Source organism: Scleropages formosus, chromosome 2 (assembly GCF_900964775.1).
Source record: "Scleropages formosus chromosome 2, fSclFor1.1, whole genome shotgun sequence".
Taxonomy (NCBI): Eukaryota; Metazoa; Chordata; class Actinopteri; order Osteoglossiformes; family Osteoglossidae; genus Scleropages; species Scleropages formosus.
This window is the reverse complement of record NC_041807.1, coordinates 7,371,933-7,390,052: the sequence shown is the minus strand read 5'-3', so window position 1 is coordinate 7,390,052 and position 18,120 is coordinate 7,371,933. Positions and strand designations below refer to the sequence as shown.

Below are 18,120 nucleotides of genomic sequence, written 5' to 3'. Positions count from 1 at the left end.
CTATTGTGCTGAAATTTGCTCTTTTTAATAATGGGACATGATTTTGTCGTTTCTGCCAGCAATGATTTTGCGACTGTCCTACCTGCCATCTCGATCCCAGTCATACACCTCCACCTTGATTGTTCTGCAGGAGACAAAGACATGGGTGTGAGGCATACAGCTCCTGTCTTTGGGCATGCGACTCGTCTCCATAGTGTGAAATAACCCTAACCCCCTGCCCTAGTACCCATAATCAAGATACTTATCCTGAATGGATGTAGTAGAAGTAGTCGAAATTACCCAGCTGATTAAATGGGTAAATCACTGTAAGCTTTATGTAAGTTTCCTAAGTTTCTTTGGAGAAAAGTATCAGCTAAATGAATGATTAAACACTGAATAAATAATAAGTCAACCAGGTACCTGGCAATTGTCACGCCCACGTCCTCAGCACAACCGCAAGCACCTGGTCACAATCAACGGAGCCGGATTATAAAGGGCACCAGTCCACCACTCTCTGGTTGCAGAATTTCACGGAGACAACCGTCCCTACTGCACTCGTACCTTGCCTGGCCTGCCCTCTACGTTTCCCTTCCTCACCCATCTCCCTGTCCTTGTACCCTGTCTCCCACAACCATGATCATCGCTCGTTCGTCCGACCATGTCTCTAGATCATCCTTGGCACGATGTTCGCCTCTCAGTTCTGACCCTTTGCCCAGCCCAACTATGATGTTCGCTCCAAGTACTGCTGCCTGCATGATTCCGCATCTGGGTCCACTCTCCCGCTCCCCGACATGCCGGTGTCATAGCAATAGGTATACAGTTTAATGAATTCATGCTAGCACAGGATACAGTCATGTGGATGGAGGGGGGCTCTTTAGTAATAGTCACCTTGGTTCATAATGACAGGCAGTGCCCCCAGAAGATGGCACAGAGGGTAAGTACAGTACATATCCTTAGGACCAGGTCCCCTTAATATTGAACATATCAATGAAAAAAGTCTCCCGAGCGCTGAACATGTGACAAGAAGTCAGGATGTGACACATAGTGGCAACTATTAGGTGATGGCGGAAAATAATTAAAAATGTACTGCATATAAGCACAGCAATGCTGAGGTCATTCCATTTCTAATTTACGGCTTCATTTTTAAACACTTTGAAATGTGGGCGCAGTGGTAAGTCACAAAAAAAAAATCTTATTTTCTTCGACTTTGGAGCAAAGAGTTAATGGCAGCAGAGCTCATCCAAAGCCCTGTTGCTGCAGAGACACACAAAGCCGGTTTGGCGCTCTCCTTATCGCCAGTGCTACGCCCCAAGAGACAAAGCAATGCACCACGGTGCTCTACTGCTGCCCACCCATAATTACGACAGAGAATTGATTGCTCCGAAAACGCGGGTCCCGGCAAGTGGCTACGCTGTGGGGCCCAACAGGAGGGCCCCTAACATGGTGTTGTCCCTTATCACCAGAGAACAAGGCTGGTGATCCTGGGGAACGCTGGCACACATCCCTGTCTCACATATGATTTGCAGATTAATTTCAACAGTTACGTGTCCTCGCCACTGCCTGCCGTGTAAACCCATATCAGCACCACAATAGATGGCACCTGCTACTCCTTCACTCGAACAAAGAATGCAAACTGATGCATGAGCGCACGTTGACCCATGAGAGCAGCCGAGTCCCACTGGGGCTTCTTGAAACCCATGAGATGCTTCTATTTACAATGTACCTTATTTCAGCAGACCTGCCACAATCTGAGTGGGGTGCTGAAACGCAAAAGGAGATCACAAAACAGATGGAGCAGCCGGAGTTCATCGGCATTAACCACGCCCGCTTGCACCCCCCTCCAAGCCAAAGAAGCCCTCCTGCCACAGCTCCTTTGCTTGCATTGTATTCACTTGGCTGAGACTATTGCCCCAAGTAGCAAAAATGACCAGAATGGTACAAAAGTCACCTGATCAGCTCCCTTTCTGGAGGTTTCCATCTTCAGAAGACACCCCCACAGACCTCCCCCATCCCTCTTACCTGTCGTAGTCCCCGTTGCACAGGGCTCTCACAGGGATCTTAAAGGCCTGCCACACAGGGTTTAGTGTGTTCTTCACCACCTCTGTCTTGTGGCAGATGGTGAACCTGCGGCACATGACGGGAAATAACTGTTCCACAGATCAGTAAGAACAGGTATATACTGTATAACCGTAGCGCAGGATCATCAGTACCACCTAGTAGAATGACTATCTGAGTGTTGCACTGCGGTTCTGAGCATAAATGTGCATGAGCAGCAGTGATTAGAAATATATGTCATATCATTTCATTGTGTATGGCAGGTTCTGCCATTAAGCTTAATTAACTTGTGTGGTACAGCACTTTGACAATAACATACAGCATACAGTGTTGAACCGAAAGGTGCAAAATGTGCCAAGTAACTTTAGCGTTTAAAGTGTCTTTTTAAAGACATATATGGCGAAACTTTGCACACCTCTGAACAACAATGAAAAGTAAGGGGGTAAAATATTGGCACACCTTACAAAAGGTGAATTCTCAGGAAAGAAATACCCTTGTAAAGCAGGGAAAGACTATTTCCTTTTCTTGATGTGGCCTAGTGATTCACTCATTCAGTGGAAAGTGAGTATTCATCACTTTAAATGCTACAAACTGTCTCATGAAAAGCACCTGCTAGGACTCTTGCAAACTGTCTGTGCTCATTTACAGAGAGGAATCTGGGAAAAACTGGCTTCTCAGACACACAAATCAGTGCGCGGCAAGCAACTTACGTTCCGTCCTCATTGCTGCGGTAGAAGACCAAGAACGGGTCAGACTTTCCAAAGAAGTCTTTCTTGTCCAGCTTGTTCCCGCAGAACTGCATCATCACAGACTCCTGGGGTAAGCAGACATTGACAGCACCACTTGAACCCATGCACATGGAGCTCATGGAAGAGTGCTGGCACAGGTTCGACACTGACTGATTGCTCAGCGTGTCTGGCTGCCGAAGCTCCATGGAGTTGTTTCTGACTAATGAGACTGTAGAGTACTCGGGGTCTTGTGAGCCCAGCCTTTGGAACCATGGTCTGCTCGGCATTCCAGAAACAAGCCAAGCCCAGAGAATGCACCTGCATTCCCTCCTTCAGTGATGATCCCCTAATGGGTGTCATTTGGCTAGGAAAAGATCTCAGTGGCACTCACTTCTACTACAATAAAAGACATATTTTAAGACGATACTAACAGTTACACAATGGAAGGTGTCCTCTTGGGTTTTTTGTGTGTGTGTGTGTTTGACCCAGCATAGGCCACAGCTGGAATTCCCTGCATCACTGGATTGTAGGGTTCTTTCTCAGTTGTCATGTTACAGACAACCTTTCAACAACCCCAATTCCCAAAAAGTTGGGACAGTATGGAAAATAAAAATAAAAATAATAATAAAAACAAAAAAGGAGTGAGTTGTAAATATATTTTGACTTGTATTCAAACAAAAACGGTATAAAGACAAGGTATTTCATGTTTTACTTAACTGCATTGATTTCTGAAGAGATACATTTATTCTGAAATTGATGTCTGCATCACGTTTAAAAAAATTGGGACAGGGTTAGTTTAGGATTAATAACAATATGACAAGTTGAAATAACCAGATGATGTGAAACAGGTGATGTTAAATAAATGAGGCAATCATGTTACAGTATATTAGGAGCCTCCAAAAAAGTCTAGCTTCAATAGCAAGGATCGAGGCTTGCCAATTTGCCAACAGATGCATCAACGAAAAATACAGCACTTTGAGAACAACGTTCCCCAAAGACAAATTGGCAGTGTTTTGGGAATTTCACCCTCTACAGTGCAAAATATAATAAGATTCAAGGAATCCAGTCAAATCTTGGTGCATAAAGGGCAAGGCTGAAAACCACTTCTGAATGCACATGATTTCTGATCCCTTGGACATCACTGTTTTAAAAGACACAGTCTGTCCTATACAGGGTGGCAAGGAGCCAGAGCCTAACTCGGCAACACAGAGTGTAAGGCTGGAGGGGGAAGGGGGAGGGGACACACCCAGGACAGGACACCAGTCTGTTGCAGGGCATCCAAAGCAGGACTTGAACCACAGACCCACTGGAGAGTAGGACCCGGTCCAACCCACTGTGCCAACATGTCCCTGTAACCCCTTGTCTTAAAAACAGTCATGCAGTAATGGATATCATGACATGGGCTCAGGAATACTTTGGTAAACCTTTGTCAGTCAACACCATTCGCTCATGATCCATAGATGCATGTTAAAGCTTTACTATGCAAAACAGCAGCCATACATCAACACGGTCCAGAAGCACCGTCGACTTCTCTGGGCTCAGACTCATCTGAGATGGACAGTAGAACAGTGGAATTGTGTTACGTAGTTCGAAGAGTCAACATTTTAAAATAGTTCACATTTACACGTATTCATTTAACAGGCGGTTTTCTCCCTAGTGACGTATATCTCATAGAAAATACAATGTGTGCATTAAATTAGCAGAAAGACAGACATAGATGCAGATGCGTGATTCTTAAGTACAGTTAGTTACTTTCCACCATATGAACCAATGTATATTACACAAGTAGCTGCATAAAACTTCATCTGAATATCCACAATTCCTGATCACCTTCCTAGTATTTTTTTTTTTTTTGGAGACACATGTAAATTTTGCGTTACATTATAGGAGTTGCTGCATAAAGTTCTATCCAGGCATGATCTTAAAGTTATAGTGAATTAACATTTATACGCATGAAAATAGTTTTAAAAATAGTTTTTGGAAAAAAAAGCCTTTGTGTTCTCTGGGCCAAGGAGGAAAAGGACCATCCAAGCTGTTATCAGAGCCAGGTCCAAAAGCCAGCTTCTGTCATGGTATGAGGGTGTGTCAGTGCCCATGGCATGGGTAACTTGCACTTCTCTGAGGGCACCGATAGTGCAGAAAGATATGTACAAGTTTCGGAGCAACCTACAGTATGCTGCCATCCAGATGCCATCTTTTCCAGGGATGTCTCTGCATTTTCCAGCATAACGACGCCAAACTGCATTCTGCCCGGATTACAAGCGCATGGCTGCGTAAGCAGAGAGTGCGGGTACTAGATTGGCCTGCCTGCAGTCCAGACCTGTCTCCGACTGAGAACGTGTGGCACATTTTGAAGCACAAAATATGGCAACAAAGGCCCCGTAAAATTGTGCGGCTGAAGACCTGCATAATGGATGAATGGGGGAAATTTCAACTTGCTAAACTTGTATATAACTTATAAACATATATCTTCAAAAAACAATGCAGTTAAGTAAAACATGAAATACCTTGTCTTTATACTGTTTTTGTGTGAATACAATTCAAACTAAATTTATAAATCACTCTTTTTTGTTTTTATTAGCATTTTCCATACTGAACCAATTTTTTTGGAATTGAGATTGTAATAATGAAGGCATTAATTAATTTAAAATAATATTCTTTAAGTTTGAAGTTCTCACAACTACAAATCATTTTCGGTGTCAGAAGACTGCTTTTAAAATCTGTTCCTAAATCGACAATGCGCACTGTCACAAAGCGGTGTACTCTCAGTAACATGTATGTATATAAATTTAACATTCTAAATGCATGTGTGGGTGGTAGCTATACTGAATAAGCACAAAAGCAAAAGCTGACAAAAAACTCAGCTGTAGAGCTCACGTTAAAGCTGATTAAGCTCATAATGAGGAATAACAGATTCACTTAATGAGTGAACACTGCATGTCATACATATCCATGCATTCATCCAATCATCCTCTCATCCAGCTCATCCTTTGAGGATGGAGGATGTACTGTGTTTGGTGAAAGCAAATGGACTCAAGAGGCAGCTATTTACCCTGCAGTTGCTCAGTTCTTCTGCCTTCACAATAATGGTTCCGCACTTCTTACCAGGAATGCCTCTGTGGAAGACAAGACGATCCGCGCGTTACCTTTCATCATCTTGACCATGGGAGAGGAGGGGGCAAGGCACACCATCACAGAGCTGCTTCCCCTCCATCTACTACCCTCTGCTTCTGCTATGTTGTCCGCCCTCGTGCCAAGGCCACGCCCCCAAGGACGAAGACAGACGTGAGAGCTTCAGAGACCAGCAGACAGTTCTTTTTATCTAGGAAGAGGGGTGGGGGGAATTCTCACCAACCACCCAGCAAACAACAAACACCAGCAGTGGGAGCATCCATCCGGAACACCACACTTGTGCCACGTGCCACGCGTTACGCTTACAGCATTAGAAGAGTGATGTGAAGCTGAACATGCGAACAGGTCGAAAACTTGGCAGGTTTGCACAGGCCCACAAGTTTAAAAGTGAATTTACAGTCACAATAAACCAAATAAACTTAACTCTCCCAGGGGATTTTTTTTATGTTCCAAATTTACTGTCACTTTTGCAGGCCCTTCCTCCAGATCCCAATATAGTTTGTGGCATGCCATATTCTTTGTTATAATTTGTCACAGCTGACACCTTTATGAAGATGTAATAAGAAGTTATTGTTCTCCCCAAAAGCCTGTATCAAATGAATGAGAATGCCTGCATCAAGGCCAGTCGTGGGCCGGTGTGAGCTTTGTTAAAACTGCAACGGAGACGCTGGTGGACGCTGTGAAACTGCAGAGTGCAAAAATGAAAAAATGGTTTTTATTTTGGAAACGGGGAGAAATGGCTAATCAATTTTCACAGTTGCTTTCATAACCATGAAAATGATTCAATATTCCTGCTGTAAATCTCTCGCAAGAAATTGACCAGCAGTACATCTCAAAGTGCTGTATTTATGGACACAGGCGTGACTGAGCCTTAAAATACCCTTCAGCTCTTACATGAGGAAAAAACTAATAGCAGATGGAAATCACTGTGACTCCCCTCATTACAAGGATATTGGACTGCTGAAGCTATTTCAGTCCAATCTCGGTTTACGGACTGCGCTCGGTAAAACTGTTACAGTTTGGAAATATCTTATTTGTCTCAGTGGCAGCTCTCGCTGTAAAATGCCATCCATTCTAAGGGCAGTATAATTCCTCTTGTCTGATGACATCCTCCAGCTTTGAGGGACAGTGCAAATGCAATCTCAGTAACAGCAACCTACAGGTGGTCCCCGACTTACAATGGGGTTACATTCTGCAGAACCCATGGTAAATGGAAAATATCATAAGGTGAAAATGCATTTAATATACTGTAGGAATCCACAATTCAGGGTCACTTTAAGACCAATTGACCATCTGTCAATCCCATATTATCATATGAAAACATCAGGGTAATACACATTGCCTGTGGGCATTCAAGACAACATCTTTTGGATGATTAGATCCAACTTAGAGCTGAATGGGTCTGCCTGTTAATGTGATCGTGAGAATGTTGACATATCCCAGTTCTTGTTACTAGATGGTGGTCAAACCATTTGATGATAAGGAAGTTTGGGGTAGCTAGCAGTCAGGGGTTGGTTCCTGTAAAGGCTTCCTTGCCTTTGATGCTTTGTTTGAAGGTATCACCTCTAAAGCTTTGTGTAAAGTCACACATTTAAGGACTGCCCACTGAATGCCTATAAAACCACAATGTATGTCTCCCTTAGTTAGACTTGATGACTACAGAGCGGGTCATCTCCGCAAAATTCCCAACAGCACCTAATACACACTTCTGCATGACAGACTGGGAGATGTGGATCACTGCCACTGCCCAGAATCATGAGAGAGTATTGCTCCGCCTATTGGTTGCCCGGGAAAAAAAAAAAAAAAAAAATCTAAATTATAAATTGAAAGTACAGTTTCTACTGAATGTCTATCACCAGCTCACAATCGTAAAGTCGAAAAAAATCGTTAAGTCAAACCATCGTAAGTCAGGGACCACCTGTATTTACCATGGAGTTGATGGATTTAAAGTGGTTCATGTTTATTGTGTAGAGCACAGTTCATGGCAGGATGGGTTGCATGTGGCAGCAAAGACCAAAGTGACTGATGCTTCTTTCATGAGGCAGAAGAGAGGGACCAAACAGCCCTAACTCTAACCCTAATCCTTACTGTATTCCTATCCCTTACCCTATGATTAACCCTAAAACCTAATCCTGACCCTACTCCTACCCCTAACCTTACTCCTATCCCTATCATTAACCCTAACCCATTCATTCAGCAGAGGGCTTTGCACTCACACATGGTTATGCTGGGACTGCAGGTGTAAAGCACCCATTTCCACCAAGCTTACTTCTGTGTCCTAAAAACAGAGTACCATCACTTTGCCATTTACTATAAATAGCTGGTGCTTCAACAGACAGACAGAAGAGCTCATTTCCAATGAGACCCAAGGAATTTTGGCTCACCCACCATCCCAGGTCACAGGAGCCAAGAGGTGCCAGGAATGGTCAAACAAAACCACTTGTGCACTGGGTGTGGTGTGAGCGCACATTCCACAGCAAGGTCCACATCTCACAGGGACCGAGACATCAGCTTGGATGCACTCAAAACATTGGGTCAGCTATCTCAGCTCAAACTTCAGAATCTTGGCTTTAAAACACAATATGATGGAAGTTCTGTGCCAAAGCACATATTAACACTAAATGTGCTCCTGGCTAAATCAAGTGAGAAGAGGACACAATCAAAGCATGCAAACATCCAGAGTGACACTACTTCCAGCATGATGCTGCCAGGGGCTCATGAATGGCTTCTCAGATGGCATCTGATATCCTGGAGAAAGAAAAGCAAAAGATGGGACTAAGAAGGATGATTACTCAACAAGAGACTCTGATAATAATCTAAAATACACACACACACACACACACACACACACACACACACACACACATTTTCAGAACCGCTTGTCCCTTACAGGGTCACAGGGAACCGGAGCCTACCCAGCAACACAGGGCGTAAGGCTGGAGGGGGAGGGGACACACCCAGGACAGGACACCAGTCCGTCGCAAGGCACCCCAAACGGGACTCGAACCCCAGACCCACCGGAGAGCAGGACTGCGGTCCAACCCACTGCGCCACCGCACCCCCTAATCTAAAATAATCTTTTCTAATTACCTGACTATTTTTTCAGTGAAACCCCAAAACAAATGTAAAATGTGTTGTAATCTCTTTCTAAGAATGATGGGCTTTTTACTCTAATGACTAGCAATAGTTACACTTCCCCGTAATACATCTTCCCACTGAACTGGGTTTGGCCCATTTGAAAAAACTCACTCTGATATTACAAGGCCACATGACGTTGATATTGTATCTTCTTGAAGCTGAACTTTCCTTTTTGATAAGATGACCAAATTAAAGTCCTTCAGGAACAATCTGTGGTAGATTATACCATATGTTCTCATCATCATCATCATCATCATGAAGTTAGTGACTGCCATTCATCTTTGCCTCAATCAAAGCATGATAAGAACCCAGTCAGCCTTTGCTCTATGTACGTGGACATACCTGCTTTTTCTTGGTGTACTGTCTGTCTGCTCTTTAGAGCCATGTACTATGGATAAAACCAAAAAAAAAAAAAAGAAAATGTACTAAAGGAAAACATTCCTCTGCAGCACAGCTCCTGTAGGACCACCCCTGCTATTTCATCACACTACTTCAGTGTCCTTAAAGACATTTCTCCAACTCCTTTCATTTAGGGAAGACTGTAATGAGGCACAGTGGCACTTTGGATCATAAGACATTGAACTACAAACCAGAGGCTGAAGGCAAAACCCCACATCGCCATGACAACCACAATAGGTGGGAGGCCAACAAACCCAGCGGAGAGTGAGAGACTACTTTTTCTCCAATTAATGTCAAGAATATATTTCTAAATGCTCTGGTGTACTGCAGTAATATCTGCAAACATTTTGCTGCATAAAAAAACTTGAACATATCTTGAAATATTTATACTAAATCACATGTAACAAAGGTGAAAATACATGGAATCAAAAAAAAGAACTTAAACAGAAATTGCATTAGGTTACATTAATCTAAATGCCAACAAATTTTAACCAAAGGTAAATGAATTTAAGCAAGAACATACTGCCATCACATTTGCTCACGTCAATATCTCAGCTGATGCTCATAGTGATGTACAGTGTCTGTAGGACCTGAGTGCAATTGGTTTCCCAAGCCATTAAGTGCCCTCAGAGGGAAACAGCTGCCGAACACATTTTCACACGGCAGTCTGTCGCAAAGTGCTCTGGATCGACAGCGGCTCTTGCAAGAATTTGGATAAAGTAGGTCTGCTCCAAAACATCTAATCAAGACGCATTGATTTGTAATCAGTGTTCTGAGAGTACAAGGTAATTGGTACTGGCTGTGTGCTATCATGCATAATTAGCTTGCTGCAGGTATGGAGTCATGAATTAAAAATGATCTTAAAAATGTGCAGTGGGCTCAGCAGGCTAGTCAACCTGTGGTTCCACTTCCCATGACAAAGGAGTGCTTGCCAGGTCCATGTCACACAACCGTGCAACCATTATTACCTTTCACCAAGGGTATGAGGACCAAATGACCTCCTCGACATGAGTTCTATTACAGCAGTCAGCCTCATGAACTGATCTGTATTTTTCCCACCTCCGTTTGCTCATAAACAAGACCTCCAGGGTTGCACTGTTCACAGTCACCTTCAAGGACTCCAACAGTTAACTCCATTCCACACTGCACTCATTCACAAGGAAAGATCTAGCCGTTAAATAAATCATGAGTGATGTGGAGCCAGCATGCAGGTCCTGCCTCAAATGACTTCTTCCAATTCTTGCATCTCAAGTTCCACAATATTGGCTTCATTGGTGCTGCTGGTGCATGTTAATCAGCAGCTGATGAACAGGTACCTCCATCCAGGTAGCAATAATGTTATAAGTATAAGAGGTCTATAACCACCTGTCCTGAGCGGGGTTGTGGTGAATCTGAGCTTTACCCAGCAGCACAAGGCACAAGGCACAAGGCACAAGGCACAAGGCACAAGGCACAAGGCACAAGGCACAAGGCACAAGGCACAAGGCACATGCAGGATGGGACACAAGTCCATCACAGGGTGCCCCAAGCAGGGCTCAACCCTCAGAACTGCCACACAATGCACACCAGCCAAACCCACTGTGCCACCATGCCCCCAGCTTAAAAAGTACCTTACTAATATACCCCCTTATGTGTTTGTACACAGCCAACCCTCAATTTACAAACATAAACTATAACTGTGGATATCAAAACTTTGGATAAATGGTAAGCTGATTTCCCATTATTCAGTTTATCTGAATAAATAAATAAATAAATCTCCTCCGTGAACCGCCACCTTATCGTGGTGGAGGGGTTTGAGTGCCTGAATGAGTCCAGGAGCTATGTTGTCTGGGGCTACATGCCCCTGGTAGGGTCTCCCATGGCAGACAGGTCCTGGATGACAGACGAGACAAAGCGCGGTTCAAAAACCCCTTATGACAAAAAAATCAAGGCGTCCGTTTACCCCGCCCGGTATGGGGTCACCGGGGCCCCACCCTGGAGCCAGGCCTGGGGGGGGGGCTCGCATGCGAGTGCCTGGTGGCCAGGTCTATGCCCACGGGGCCTGGCCGGGCTCAGCCCGAAGCCACAACGTGGAGCCGCTCTTCGGTGGGCTCACCACCTGCCGGAGAAACCATAAGGGGCCGGTGCGTTGTGATTTGGGCGGTGGTCGGGGCCGAGTGCCCGGCCGACCCAAACCTCGGGCGCCAACTCTGGTTTTTGGGACTTGGAATGTCACCTCACTGGCGGGGAAGGAGCCTGAGCTGGTGCGGGAAGTTGAGAGATACCGTCTAGATATAGTCGGGCTCACTTCCACTCACAGCTTGGGTTCTGGAACCACTCTACTCGATCGAGGGTGGACTCTCCACTATTCTGGCGTTGCCCAAGGTGAGAGGCGGCGGGCTGGTGGGGGCTTATTAATAGCCCCCCAGTTCAGCCGCCATGTGTTGGAGTCTACCCCGGTGAATGAGAGGGTCATCTCCCTACGCCTTCGGGTCAGGGAACGGTCTCTCACTGTCGTTTGTGCTTATGCGCCTAGCGGCAGTGTAGAGTACCCGGCCTTTTTAGAGTCCCTGGGGGGCGTGCTGGAAAGCGCTCCCACTGGGGACTCTGTCGTTCTACTGGGGGACTTTAACGCCCACGTGGGCAGCGACAGTGATACCTGGAGGGGCGTGATTGGGAGGAACGGCCTCCCTGATCTGAACCCGAGCGGTGAGTTGTTATTGGATTTCTGTGCTAGTCGCGGTTTATCCATAACGAACACCATGTTCATGCATAAGGGTGTCCACCAGTGCACTTGGCACCAGGACACCCTAGGTCGGAGGTCGATGATCGACTTTGTAGTCGTTTCTTCTGACCTTCGGCCATATGTCTTGGACACTCGGGTGAAGAGAGGGGCTGAGCTGTCAACTGATCACCACCTGGTGGTGAGTTGGATTCGATGGCGGGGGAAAAAGCTGGACAGACCTGGCAGGCCCAAACGCATAGTGAGGGTCTGTTGGGAACGTTTGGCGGAGGCCCCTGTCAGAGAGGTCTTCAACTCCCACCTCCGACAGAGCTTCAACCAGGTCCCGAGGGAGGTGGGGGACATTGAGTCTGAATGGACTATGTTCCGCTCCTCCATTGTCGGTGCGGCTGTTCGGAGCTGCGGCCATAAGGTCTCCGGTGCCTGTCGCGGCGGCAATCCCCGAACACGGTGGTGGACACCGGAAGTAAGGGATGCCGTCAAGCTGAAGAAGGAGTTCTATCGGGCCTGGCTGGCTCATGGGACTCCTGAAGCAGCTGACGGGTACCGACGGGCCAAACGGAGCGCGGCTCTGGCAGTCGCCGCGGCAAAAACTCGGGCTTGGGAGGAGTTCGGTGAGGCCATGGAGGAAGACTTTCGGTCGGCCTCAAAGAGATTCTGGCAAACCGTCCGGCGACTCAGAGGGGGGAAGCGGTGTTCCACGAACACTGTTTACAGTGGAAGTGGTGCGCTGCTGACCTCAGCTGAGGATGTTCTCGGGCGGTGGAAGGAGTACTTTGAGGATCTCCTCAATCCCTCCGACACGCCTTCCGTAGAGGAAGCTGAGGCTGGGGACTCGGAGGGGGACTCGTCCATTACCCTGGCTGAAGTTGCTGAGGTAGTCAAAAAACTCCTCGGTGGCAAGGCTCCGGGGGTGGATGAGATCCGCCCCGAGTTTCTCAAGTCTCTGGATGTTGTGGGGCTGTCTTGGCTGACACGCCTCTGCAGCATCGCGTGGAGTTCGGGAACGGTGCCTCTGGACTGGCAGACCGGGGTGGTGGTCCCTCTTTTTAAGAAGGGGGACCGGAGATTGTGTTCCAACTACAGGGGGATCACACTCCTTAGCCTCCCTGGGAAAGTCTATGCCAGGGTACTGGAAAGGAGAATCCGACCGATAGTCGAACCTCGGATTCAGGAGGAGCAATGCGGTTTTCGCCCTGGCCGTGGAACACTGGACCAGCTCTATACCCTCACTAGGGTATTGGAGGGTTCGTGGGAGTTTGCCCAACCAGTCCATATGTGTTTTGTGGACCTGGAGAAGGCATTCGACCGTGTCCCTCGTGGCATCCTGTGGGGGGTGCTTCGGGATTATGGGGTTCGGGGCTCGTTGCTACGGGCTGTTCGTTCCCTGTATGACCGGAGCAGGAGCTTGGTTCGCATTGCCGGCAGTAAGTCAGACCTGTTCCCGGTGCATGTTGGACTCCGCCAGGGCTGCCCTTTGTCACCGATTCTGTTCATTATTTTTATGGACAGAATTTCTAGGCGCAGTCAGGGAACGGAGGGTGTCTGTTTTGGTGGCCGCGAGATCTCGTCTCTGCTTTTTGCGGACGATGTGGTCCTGTTGGCTTCATCAAGTCAAGACTTGCAGCGTGCACTGGGGAGGTTTGCAGCCGAGTGCGAAGCGGCGGGGATGAGAATCAGCACCTCCAAATCCGAGGCCATGGTTCTCAGTCGGAAAAAGGTGGATTGCCCCCTCCGGGTTAGGGGGGAGTTGCTCCCTCAAGTGGAGGAGTTTAAGTATCTTGGGGTCTTGTTCACGAGTGAGGGAAAAATGGAGCGGCAGGTCGACAGACGGATCGGTGCGGCGTCTGCAGTAATGCGGTCATTGTACCGGTCTGTTGTGGTGAAGAGGGAGCTGAGTCGTAAGGCGAAGCTCTCAATTTACCGGTCGATCTACGTTCCTACCCTCACCTATGGTCATGAACTCTGGATCATGACCGAAAGAATGAGATCGCGGATACAAGCGGCAGAAATGAGTTTCCTCCGCAGAGTGGCTGGGCGCACCCTTAGGGATAGGGTGAGGAGCTCAGTCACCCGGGAGGAGCTCGGAGTAGAGCCGCTGCTCCTCCGCATCGAGAGGAGCCAGTTGAGGTGGCTCGGGCATCTGTTCCGGATGCCTCCTGGACGCCTCCCTGGGGAGGTGCTCCGGGCTTGTCCCACTGGGAGGAGGCCTCGGGGCAGACCCAGGACACGTTGGAGAGACTATGTCTCCCGGCTGGCCTGGGAACGCCTTGGGGTTCCCCCAGAGGAACTGGAGGAGGTGTGCGGGGAGAGGGAGGTCTGGAGTACTCTGCTCGGACTGCTGCCCCCGCGACCCGGCCCCGGATAAAAGCGGAGGAAGATGGATGGATGGATGGATAAATAAATAAATACATTAATAAACAATGTAATAATGAATCTTCTGCTTCAGTTGTGAGTCTAGATCTTAATCAATGGATGTGATTGGCTGAAACTGCCAATAATACATTGTTCTCCCACGCTGCCTCACTCAAAGTATAATTGTACACTCATTGGCCACTTTATTAGGTACACCTGTTCAACTGCTCGTTAGCGCAAATATCTAATCAGCCAATCACATGGCAGCATCTCAATGTATTTATGCATATACACATGATCAAGACAATCTGCTGAAGTTCAAATTGAGCATCAGAATGGGGAAGAAAGGTGATTTAAGTGACTTTGAAGGTGGTATGGTTGTGGGTGCCAGACGAGCTGGTCTGAGTATTTCAGAAACTGCTGATCTACTAGGATTTATACAGAAGGTCAGAAAAAGAGAAAATATCCAGTGAGTGGCAGTTCTGTGGGCGAAAAAGCCTTGTTGATGGTAGCGGTCAGAGGAGAAAGGCCAGACTAGTTCGAGCTGATAGAAAGGCAACAGTAACTCAAATAACCACTCGTTATAACCAAGGTATGCAGAAGAGCATCTCTGAATGCACAACATATCGAACCTTGAAGCAGATGGGCTACAGCAGCAGAAGACCACACTGGGTACCACTCTTGTCAGCTAAGAACAGGAAACTGAGGTTACAATTTGCATGGCCTCACCAAAATTGGACAATAGAAGATTGGAAAACCGTTGCCTGGGAGTCTCGATTTCTGCTGTGACATTCAGATGGTAGGGTCAGAATTTGGTGTAAACAACATGAAAGCATGGATCCATCCTGCCTTGTATCAAAGGTTCAGGCTGCTGGTGGTGGTGGTAGTGTAATGGTGTGGGGGGAAATTTTTCTTGGCACACTTTAGGCCCCTTAGTACCAACTGAGCACTGTTTAAACACCACAGCCTAGCGGAGTATTGTTGCTGACCATGTCCATTCCTTTATGACCACATTGTACCCATCTTCTGATGGCTACTTCTGGCAGGATAACGTGCCATGCCACAAAGCTCAAATCATCTCAAACTGGTTTCTTGAACATGAAAATGAGCTCACTATACTTAAATGGCCTCCACGGTCACCAGTTCTCAATCCAATAGAGTGCCTTTGGGATGTGGTAGAACGGGAGATTCACATCATGGATGTGCAGCCAACAAATCCGCATCAACTGCGTGATGCTATCACGTCAATATGGACCAAAATCTCTGAGGAATGTTTCCAGCGTCTTGTTAAATCTATGCCATGAAGAATTAAGAAGGCTCTGAAGGCAAAAGGGGGTCTAACCCAGTACTAGCAAGGTGTAACTAATAAAGTGGCTGGTGAGTGTATTTCTATACATAGCTAAATGAATTTATTGTGGTCTGTAATTCTCTTAAATGCTCCCATGAGTGTTTATGAGATACTTATTTTGTTGTTGCACCAAATAGCTGTTCTGAACAGATAACCAGGTACAGGAGTTGTGTTGTTGGGAATCAGCTATGTGGGGTTGAAAGTACATGTGTGGATTTGCTACCTATTGTGTCTTTGTCAGGATCATGCAAATCACCTGTATGGCAGTAGAATGACCAGAGAGTGGGCAAAAATGCCCCTGTACTGAAATAATTATCCCTTTGTATGAAAAAGAGACATGTATTTCAACAAGGCATTCTAGTGAGTTCGCATTGTACAGGATCCTGTTATGTGGGGGAAGAATGGACTCAAAATCGATGTGGAAATAAACATGTAGTGTGGCATAAGAGACCTTTGGTCTCAACAGAAAATTTCTATTTTGTTATGTTGAATTCTGTAATGGAACAGATGTTAGGCAAGACAGTGTGCAGAAAATGGATGTGGGCATGTGAACAAAGTCTGCCAATCCAATTAGGAGGAGGAGGCTCTTTGGCATACAGAGAGGTACTCTCTGGAATTAGGCCGTGACCTCAGCGCTATACTCGCTGAGAGTGAGAGAGACACACACTTGACTGTTGTTCCACAAATTCCCTCACAAAACCTGAAATAAGCTGAACAAATATGGCACCTTTAGGATGTTTCATATATTTTGTCTTTCAGATTTCCTGCCCATAGTAAAGAACACTTGATACAAATTTTTATTCTGTGCATTTTCACCACTCTCAGAACTGGTTTTCAAACAGCAGATAAATGTTTGTGTGGCACTGGCCTTCTCTTGCGATTCTGGAAAAACTCTGGAATTCCCTCTTCAAGAATATGGGGAACCTTTAAATCCAGATTTAAGATGCACATGTTCAAAATCAGTTATGCATTACACAACTGAGTGCTCCCTTTTCTCTTTTCCATTTCTCTCATCATTTATCTTATTTATCAGTTTTGTGTTTGTTCTCTTTTTTGATGTTGATATTGAATTTTCTTTGTGTAGCTGTCACTCATATCTTTATTATAAAGTACTTTGAAAAACTGCTTTCAAAGTGACTATACAAAGATATAATATTAAGAGAAAATGGTTTCTGGGGGGTGCGGTGGTGCAGCGGGTTTAGTCAGGTCCCGGTCTCTGGTAGGTCTGGGGCTCAAGTCCTGCTTGGGGTGCCTTGCGACGGACTGGTGTCCCATCCACAGTGTGTCCCCACGCCCCAGCCCCACACCCTGTGTTGCCAGGGTAGGCTCGGGACAAGTGGTTTCTGACTCTGTGTGTGGGGTTGGGGGCGGGTTTGAGGGTAGCACAGTGATGTACTGGACAGTGCTGCTGTCTCAGTGCCTGGGCTGTTAGGGGGTAGGTTTCAATCCAGCAAAGACATGCAGTTCAGATGAAATGAGCACTTTACAGTGCATTACATTTATTCTCTTAACAGATGCTTTTCTCTAAAGTGACTTACAATGGATACTATGTAGTGTTACTAGCCCACACACCTTATTCACCAAGGTGACTTACACTGCTAGATACACTCCGTAGAATGGGTCACTCATCCATACTTTAAAGTGCCCCTATTGTGTGTCTCACTACCCTAGAGTGGTGTCCCATCCAGCGCATACCCTCACCTTGCCTTGCGCATACTGGTTATAGGAGAAACCCTGACCAGGACAAGTTATTAATGAAACAGAGTGGAAAAAGCTTTCTGTAAGCCGAGAGTGGTTAAAGGCAAAAAACACAGGTGAGAGTATACATGTAAAATGACAGGGAACTTAAAGGATGTCACAAGAAGCACAAAAAAAGTCCCAAGAAGTTAAGGTACTCTGCTGAAATGCTACACCATATTGTTATGCCCAGTGGCTCTTCAGCTGAAAAAGGCTGCAGAACACCCTGTACTTCCATTGAAGACTAATAGACACAATTCCATCAGGGAACACATCAAGGTGATTCATTACACCATCATTTATACTTTCAACAGCCTCAACACTGTCCTGCTTACTGAATGCCAATGGTGAATTGTTCATAATCCTCCTATTTAGTAATATGAATGCATAATTCTCATGGGCCATAATTATCAGATTGGCTGAATGGAGTTCAATATTCCAGGTGAACTTTCCAGGTGTGTGTGTTTGTTTTTTTTTTTTTTTTTTTTCCCCAACCAGAAAAGCTTCCTTGGTGCCACTTGGATACA

General features: G+C 46.1%; 1 protein-coding gene across 2 annotated transcripts in view; it reads right to left on the bottom strand.

Annotated features, from left to right (window-relative positions):
- The window catches only part of LOC108940076 (copine-8-like), a 66,575-nt gene that overhangs the window by 16,118 nt on the left and 32,337 nt on the right, over positions 1–18,120 (bottom strand). Inside the window, exons 7-10 of one of the 2 annotated variants that reach the window (XM_018761923.2) lie at positions 5,815–5,878; positions 2,745–2,848; positions 1,999–2,103; positions 83–124 (exon numbers count right to left, since the gene is read on the bottom strand). In XM_018761923.2, the coding sequence (XP_018617439.1) occupies positions 83–124; positions 1,999–2,103; positions 2,745–2,848; positions 5,815–5,878 (315 nt within the window). Of the gene's footprint in view, positions 1–82; positions 125–1,998; positions 2,104–2,744; positions 2,849–5,814; positions 5,879–8,331; positions 8,643–18,120 lie in introns of those variants that run through there. The other variant, XM_018761932.1, reaches the window with a different exon arrangement.